The sequence below is a fragment of the Oncorhynchus kisutch genome, linkage group LG18, assembly GCF_002021735.2.
Source record: "Oncorhynchus kisutch isolate 150728-3 linkage group LG18, Okis_V2, whole genome shotgun sequence".
NCBI lineage: Eukaryota > Metazoa > Chordata > Actinopteri > Salmoniformes > Salmonidae > Oncorhynchus > Oncorhynchus kisutch.
The window spans coordinates 23,013,682-23,022,523 of record NC_034191.2 but is presented as its reverse complement, the minus strand read 5'-3'; the positions used below and the strand labels follow the sequence as shown (position 1 = coordinate 23,022,523).

At 44.1% G+C, this 8,842-nt stretch overlaps 1 protein-coding gene across 2 annotated transcripts in view; it reads right to left on the bottom strand.

The window, feature by feature from the left end:
- Positions 1-930: 930 nt before the first annotated feature.
- The window catches only part of LOC109909220 (serine/threonine-protein kinase ULK2-like), a 62,064-nt gene continuing 54,152 nt past the window's right edge, over positions 931-8,842 (bottom strand). Inside the window, exons 20-26 of one of the 2 annotated variants that reach the window (XM_031795570.1) lie at positions 6,410-6,519; positions 5,911-6,054; positions 5,259-5,473; positions 4,987-5,165; positions 4,643-4,761; positions 4,154-4,447; positions 931-3,691 (exon numbers count right to left, since the gene is read on the bottom strand). In XM_031795570.1, coding sequence (XP_031651430.1) covers positions 3,627-3,691; positions 4,154-4,447; positions 4,643-4,761; positions 4,987-5,165; positions 5,259-5,473; positions 5,911-6,054; positions 6,410-6,519 — 1,126 coding nt within the window. In that variant the 3' untranslated portion in view covers positions 931-3,626. The remainder of the gene's footprint in view (positions 3,692-4,153; positions 4,448-4,642; positions 4,762-4,986; positions 5,166-5,258; positions 5,474-5,910; positions 6,055-6,409; positions 6,520-8,842) is intronic. The other variant, XM_031795571.1, reaches the window with a different exon arrangement.

Below are 8,842 nucleotides of genomic sequence, written 5' to 3'. Positions count from 1 at the left end.
GCTTTTAGTTCTTTATATTTACTGCAGCCTCAATGTGGTGATGAAGGCCATTCATAGCAACTAACAAATGGTTAATGTAGACATAAACATCAACAGGGGCACTGGGTGTTTTAACAAAGATTTAAGAGGAAGAGACGGCCAATATTGCTGCACAATATTGGGCGTGACGCTGTTCATCTGTGGGTTCTGGGCTACATCAATTGTTTTCACAGTATGATGACAGAGAGTGGGCCCCAACACACACACACACACACACACACAGATGAAGAGGCAGGTATGAAAAACACTGAAGTGGAGAGAGAAAACAATACAATGTCTTTTCAACTGTGGGCTTCCCTCTCCTTTTCAGGTCTGTAAAAATAAAACCGCTGAAGTCGAGATTAGAAGGTTGCCACAAACAGTTTGTGTACTAGATCAATTTGTATGCAGAATTTGTTTCAAGGATGAATAATTTGCTGACTGTGTCCTCAGAAAACATAGGCAGTAACAGTCCTAAAATATCCCTTCCTCCCCATCTGTCACCTTCTAAAAAAAGAAAAGTTAGAATAGTTCCAGAGAACCGTGTGATTTTGGAATCCTGTTAATTTATTAGGTGATATTCAGAGAATGAGCCCCTTGTGTAGCTAATGTTATCAGAATCTGTCTGGATGGGGATGCTTGTTACAGATGATAAACAGTTTCTCCAGCTGCGGCATGGGGCTGGAGAAATGTAACCACCACCAGAACTGGGGACTGATGGTCCATGAAATTGACATGATGGTTTGAAACATTCTTTGAAGCTGTATATTGATGTTGTGCAAAGAAATAAGGATTTTGGCTCAATCTATTGAATGTTTGAGTCAAAATGACTGCTCATTGGCTCAAATGGGGTCCCTCATGGACCCACAAATGTTATATTAGTATTTTCCATGAAGTGAGACAGACCATGCATGAGGTTCCAACTTTTCTTTTTAATTAACAAAGGCTGCATTTGTAGAGTTCCATAAAGAAAGATGCCCACATATCAAGTAAAACATTACAATTTCTCATTGAAAAATAGGTGTGTGGAAATTCAGTTGCATTTTCATGGTCGGTTTGGTGAGGGGGGGTGTTGACCATCTCAAGAGTTGGTATATATTCAGCTTCAGGTGCAAATGACAGGGAGGGTAAATACATTCAGTCTACGGGATATAACATGTGCTTAGTACCAATGGTTTGTCTCTAAAACAGTCCATCGTTAGTACTCCATTCTTCATAAACTACTGCTAGAGAGGGAGTATGGCCTAAAACCACAGCGCTATAAATAGATGCATGTATTAGGTCAATTCAGACAGACTATTGTTTTTAATGTATTTCTCCCTCAACTCAGTGTGCAGAAAAGGCTTTTTGTGGTGCGGAGTGCTCACCAGCAGGGGAGAGAGGGCACAAGAACAACAAAACCAAAATAAATCACAAAAACTTGGATATGTCTATAAAAAAAGAACAGTACATCGTTAAAAAAAACTAGTGGCCACCAGTTGCAAGTTTATGCATTACACACTATTCACACATGTACAATAGAAAATCAAAGAAGTCTGCCCACTTTTCAAACAGGCTTATGAGCCAGCTCTTCTTCTGTAATGGACTTTCTAGGATCACTGGCCTTTTGCATACCTGACGTGTGCAGACTCACTAACACTATTGTATTGCGAGCACAGCAGATGCTTGGGGAGAGAGCAGACTTGAATGGTTGCTAGGCACGGCCTTTCTTTACTTCCAATACACCGTAGATTTGATCTCTCCACACAGAATTCCCATATCCAGTATAGTATATGAACAGTCCTAGTATAAAGAGGAAGTTGTGTGAAGATGTTCTGAGCAGCTGCCGTGTGGTTGGCACCCTCCTCTGTGCCAGGGACCTCCAATGGAGGTAGGTTGACTGAACCCGTGGCAGGCGTGGGTAAAAGGGCATATCAAATCCCTACGTACATAAAAATGTTTGTGCTCTTTGAGAGGCTGGGCATCCAATGGCGTTGTCTTGCTCACTGACCCCCTCACTCTCTCACTGTGCTCTCACACACACTTAAGAAAACAAAATAACAAAATCACATGCACATACACATTTTTTACACTTCTGCAAACATCAATTTACAAGGAAATTAGCTACAGTTATTCATGTATGAACATAAAAAAGCTTGTTTCTGTATTATTTAGCGAAAATTAAACATAAAGTAACTACTCAAGTAATTTGACTGTTTTGTCTTGATTCACCCTGGAGAGGGGGGTGCCCCCTTGGTTAACTAATCAGGAACCCCTCCTCCCCAAATGCCTATGCTGGTCACTGCTAAAAGTTCCAGAGGCAAAGAAAACATCAATTTTAGTCTGATTCTCTGTCACCCACAGGCTTCTTCTTGCCATAGTATTCTAGAAGCCCACCAGTGGTGTGGAGATGTGTAGAGACTGGATGTTTCATACGACCCCTCACCCCATTTCCACGGCAACACTTATTCAGAGAGCATGCGAGCATGTTGCCCAGCAATGAGGGAGAGCTGTGGCAGGGCGAGTGGTGTTGCAGGCTGAGAAGGGTGTGAGACCCCCCCCCCCCCATCCTTTTAACCCACTTGAGCTACAGCTCGCAGCCTTCACACTTCTCTTACCTAAAGTGTCCCCCCCCACTTTTCACAATAAAGTGCTTCAGCTAACGAATGAACAAAAAGTTCTAATTACAAATCTACAGATTCCTTTGCTCTTCAGGATTATTTCCATGTGTGTAACAACGGTGTGTGTGTGTGTGTGTGTGTATTCTTGTATTGTAAAGTGTGTGTTTGGGCGTTTGAGTGTGTGTGTATTTGTTACAGTGTTGGCCAGACTGCCTGCCTTTAAGTTGACTAATCTCATATACTCCTTCCATCCACTTCAATACTAAGGACGATGTCAGACGGCATGACATCATCCTTCTTCTATCCCAAACCAATAAATAATTACAACAGCATTAATAACACAGAGTAAAAACCTTTACATTATTATAATAACAACTGTGATTTGCATTAAAAAGTTGTATTTTTCATCGGTGTATAAGTCTCTGTTGTCATTGTCCTCATGTCAATCTCTTTCTTCTGGTACAAAATAATTTAAAAATCCTGCAAGTCAGAAACAAAAAGCTGGGTAGTTTGTTTGATCTGGTGGTGTGTGTCCACATCCCACTCTCTTCAAGGAGTCGGTTGACAGACAGCATGCGAGAAGATGCCTGTGTCTTGTTCATGTCCTGTGAATGTCTCAGTTACAGGATCATTGGATCATCTTTGGTAGTGAATGTGTGCATCATCTCTCGTGCACTTCAGCGGTCAGTCTGCGATGCCCAAGAAGGTTTAATACCATCTGTCGTGTTGCTGTTTGCTTAAACTCAGAAAAAGATAAAGAATCTGAAAGGTGCTTGGACTGCTACGTGAGTGAACATTGGGGTTCTGTGCTTGTTCTCAAGGTTCTATGGTTAGGGTAGAGAGTGGTCCGTCTGGGCAGAGGAGGAGGGCAGGGAGGTCACAGCTGCCCCTGATGTGTGTGTGTGTGTGTGTGTGTGTGTGTGTGTGTGTGTGTGTGTGTGTGTGTGTGTGTGTGTGTGTGTGTGTGTGTGTGTGTGTGTGTGTGTGTGTGTGTGTGTGTGTGGTCTGCTACTCGTAAAGTGTGACGGTGCAGTAGCAGAGGGCAGAGATTCTCCGGTCCACACTGGCCTTGTCTGTTGAGGAGACACAAACACAGTCAGAACACAGTCACTGGAGCGGCTGTTCAATGTCACAATGCCTTGGCTGCCATGCCACACACTCTGTCAAAGCACCATAGTGCACTCTAAACCGAATCTGATTGAAGCCTCATCTGAATGCAGCTCAGAGATAGACTAAGTGGTTGAAGCAAGCCTGTTAGTGCCGGTTACCATTATGATAAGAGGTCAAAGGGATTGTTCTCAACAGACTCTAGTTAACACACTTGACTGTCCATATTAATATCCATGTCCACTACACCAGAGTCTCTGATACACTACAATGTGATAAGCTAGTCTGGTCTCTGACAGAGCCTGTTGGGGGAGTCTAGCCTGGTTGTCAGATGGATTTGTGCCTTTGGCCATACATGACATATCAATGGTGTGGCAGAAACAGACTGGTATCCAATCTATAGTTGAGGTCGGTGGGTGGATACTTACACTTGGCCACATTTTCAATGTCTGCAGGGTCCTGGAGGATCTTGGAGAGGCCATCTAGCAGCATGGCAGCCTTGTTGTAGCGGTAGGCTATGTCCTCCGTCTGCTGAAACATCTCATCCAGAGCTGCAGACTGCACCGTTTCCACAGCGTGGTTATAGATGAGTTTCTCTGCGGTTACGCTGTTGATCTCATCTACAAAGCGCTGCTTGTCGGAGAAGAAGTGGTTCAGCTTGTCTGTGAGCCGCCGACACAGGGAGATGCAGCTCTTGTAACGCTCGTTCAGACTCTTCACCACTGAGGAAGGGGAGGGAGGGGGAGAGAAAGCTAGTGATGCTCAAAATAAACTAAAATAATGATATCTAAGTATTATACATGCATCTGGATACTATTGATATTTTAAGTTAGTATGCCGTTTTTTTAAATGTTTTTTTCTTCCATAAATACTATAGTGTAATGGCACTGTTACTGGTCTGGGGACTTCTGTCTTACCCTGCTTGACTGCGCTGGAGGGGTTGAGCTTGGCTGATTTAATCTGGGCCTTGGCCAGGTGGAGGGAGGAGGCAAGGAGCTGGGCAGCCTTCATGTACAGCACCAGCTGCTCCACCTGCCTGTAGAGGGCAGTACAGCACATATTACTAACCTATACATCTTATTTCTTTCCATGGCTTTCCTTTCTTTCTAAAAAATAATAATATCATCCTTTCCTTTCACAACATTTTTTAAAATCGTGATGAAACAACATTATTTTATGTGCATCACTATGACGAAATGCAACAGGTTTGGGTCCGAACTAAAACCAAAATACATTCAGTTAAAATGACCCTCTCCCTTACCCCCACTCCTTGCTGAGCTGGCTGATCTGGTCCACTACAACACTCTCCTGAGGGGGGTAGAGGGAGGCAGCCGATATACCCAGGTCTGCTCCTCCTGCTCGCACCGCTGCGATATCCAGGACACAGTCAGTGAAGGACAGCATCATCCGTAGGTGCATCAGAGTGTCTGTGTGCTCTCGCTGTAGTCACAAACACATGATACAGGTCAGATATTACAGAAAGACGTGTGCAAATAGAAATTCCACACACACACAGAGATGGTCCCCTCTCACCTCCATGAGTGTCTCCTCAGGCAGCTCTGGGGCCTCGAAGGTGATGAATCCATCCAGGCTGGGGGGAGAGGTACCGTAGGGGACATAGCGTAGGCTGCTGGGACCTGCCTCTGCCCCTCCTTGGGGAGGGGTCCCAATTGCCATGCCTGGAGGAGATCCCACATACACTCGCCCACTGGTGGAGCACAGGGAGCCTGCCGAACTGTTGGAGCCCACTGAGAGCGAGAGAAGGCGAGAGGGATATAACTTTATTGTTCATGTCATTATGTAGATCACTTTGGCATAATTTGATTGCTCTTTTCATTGGTTGAATTTGAATTCTAGAGAATTTCAGAGACTTTTTTTTTTTTTCCCAGAACAATGTTCAGTCCACTGAGACAGACGATTATTGATAGTACCCACTAAGATGGACAGCACAAGGAGAGGGAGAGAGATTGCCCACTAAATTACAGTTATGTACCTCAGGGGACTGGCATTGGAACCACTACCCCTGAGTTAGCGCTTCACTCCAGGTAGGCAACATTGAGTGGTCATAGTAATTAGCGTTAGAAGGTTAGCTAGGAGGGTGTAGCTTTGGGAAGTGGGGTTTAGCAAATGGTTAGCCTAGCAGGTTAGCCTAGTAGTTAGCCGCTGACGCAGTGAGCGGTCTCACCTGAGGTGGTGCGCGGCCGGGTGCCCAGGTGGCTGCAGGTAGGGGGGGTGCTGCTGTTGGGGGGCGAGCCCACGGTGAAGAGAACGGTCCGGGGACTCGCCGCCCCGCCCTGAAGCTGAGCCAGCCCAAACGGTCCTGCCGGGGCTAGGGAGGGAGGGGGGGGTCATTCACACTAAGCCAATCAAGCTCTCACAGGAAGTGCCTGTCAGAGCAGCCAATCCAAGCAGTTCATGCAGGGCGAGAAGCCATGAAGCAGGAAGACTGGTGAGTCTTTGTATTTGTGTTGTTCTTGGGGACAATGACAAGTGTCATCTACTAAACCATTGTTGTACAGGTCAGTTTACTAGCTAGGTTATTTCTTACTAAACTCTCTAATTTCACAACCCATTTTCTGTCTCCAGCTGTTTTCTAATTAACGGTACAAACATCTGTTCCATTAATTATACCGGTGAGGACAAACTAGGACAGTGTGTGTGTGTGTCAGTGTGTGTTTATTTACCTGTATCCATGGGACGCTCTGTGTTGAGGCTGTCCGTGCTTCCCTGGTAGGGCTGTCCCCCTAGAGTGATTCTGATTGGCTGTTCAGACAGACGGCCAGTACTGACAGACCTGGGGAGAGAAATACATGCAGAACACATTGAGATGAGCAAGAGATACACTATATATACAAAAGTGTGTGGACACCGCTTCAAATTAGTGTATTTGGCTATTTCAGCCACACCCGTTGCTGAAAGGTCTATAAAATCGAGCACACAGCCATGCAATCTCCATAGCCAAACATTGGTCGTAGAATGGCCTTATTGAAGAGCTCAATGACTTTCTCACTGTCATAGGATGCCACCTTTCCAACAAGTCAGTTTGCCAAATTTCTGCCCTGCTAGAGCTCCCCGTTCAACTGTAAGTGATGTTATTGTGAAGTGGAAATGTCTGGGCGCAACAAGGCTCAGCTGCGAAGTGGTAGGCCACACAAGCTCACAGAATGGCACCACCGAGTGCTGAAGCTCGTAAAAATTGTCTATCCTCGGTTGCAACACTCACTACAGAGTTCCAAACTGCCTCTGGAAGCAACGTTTGTTGGGAGCTTCATGAAATGGGTTTCCATGGCCAAGTAGCTGCACACAAGCCTAAGATCACCATGCACAATGCCAACAGTTGGCTGTAGTGGTGTAAAGCTCGCTGTCATTGGCCTCTGGATCAGTGGAAACGCGTTCTCTGGAGTGATGAATCACGCTTCACCAACTGGCAGTCGGATGGAGTAATAATGATCTGGGGCTGTTTTTCATGGTTCGGGCTAGGCCCCTTAGTTCCAGTGAAGGGAAATCTTAACGCTACAGCATACAATGACATTCTAGACAATTCTGTGCTTCCAACTTTGTGGCAACAGCTTGGGGAAGGCCCTTTCCTGTTTCAGCATGACAATGGCCTCGTGCACAAAGCGAGGTCCATACAGAAATGGTTTGTCAAGATCGGTGTGGAAGAACTTGACTGGCCTGCACAGAGCTCTGACCTCAACCCCATCGAACACCGTTGGGATGAATTGGAATGCCGACTGCGAGCCAGGCCTAATCGCCCCAAATCAGTGCAGACCTCACTAATGCTTGTGGTTGAATGGAAGCAAGTCCCCACAGCAATATTCCAACTAGAGGTCGACCGATTAACCGATTTCAAGTTTTCATAACAAATCGGTAATCAGAATTTTTGGATGCCGATTATGGCCGGTTAAATTGCCTTCCATGAGGAAACTGCGTGGCAGGCTGCCCACCTGTTACGCGAGTGCAGCAAGGAGCCAAGGTAAGCTGCTAGCTGGCGTTAAACTTATCTTATAAAAAAAAATATTTCTTCACATAATCACTAGTTAACTACACATGGTTGATGATATTACTAGGTTAACTAGCTTGTCCTGCGTTGCATAAAATCAATGCGGTGCCTGTTAATTTATCATCGAATCACAGCCTATGATGATTTAACAAAAGCACATTCGCGAAAAAAGCACAATCATTGCACGACTGTACCTAACCATAAAAATCAATGCCTTTCTTAAAATCAATACACAGAAGTAGGCAATATTAACTAGAGAAATTGTGTCACTTCGCTTGCATTCATTGCACGCAGAGCCAGGGTATATGCAACAGTTTGGGCCGCCTAGATTGTTGTGAATTCATTTGCCAGAATTGTACATAATTATGACATAACATTGAAGGTTGTGCAATGTAACAGAAGTATTTAGACTTAGGGTTGCCACCCGTTTGATAAAATGCGGAACGGTTCCGTATTTCACTGAAAGAATAAACGTTTTGTTTTCAAAATGATAGTTTCCGGATATGACCATATTAATGACCAAAGGATCGTATTTCTGTCTTTATTATATTATAATTAAGTCTATGATTTGATAGATCAGTCTGACGGAGCGGTGGTAGGCGGTAGCAGGCTCGTAAGCATTCATTAAAACTTTACTGCGTTTGCCAGCAGCTCTTAGCAATGCTTGATTCACACACTGTTTATGACTTCAAACCTATCAACTCCTGAGATTAGGCTGGCAATACTAAAGTGCCTATTAGAACATCCAATAGTCAAAGGTATATGAAATACAAATGGTATAGAGAAAAATAGTCGCCGCGTCATAATTCCTATAATAACTACAACCTAAAACTTCTGAACTGGGAATATTGAAGAACTGGGAATATTGAACCACCAGCTTTCATATGTTCTGAGCAAGAAACTTAAACATTAGCTTTTTTACATGGCACATATTGCACTTTTATTTCTTCTCCAACACTGTGTTTTTGCATTATTTAAACCAAATTGAGCATGTTTCATTATTTATTTGAGACTAAATAGATTTTATGTACGTATTATTGTATTATGTATTATTTTATTTTCATTGTTCATTCAGTATTTTTGTAATTGTCATTATTACAAATATATATATATA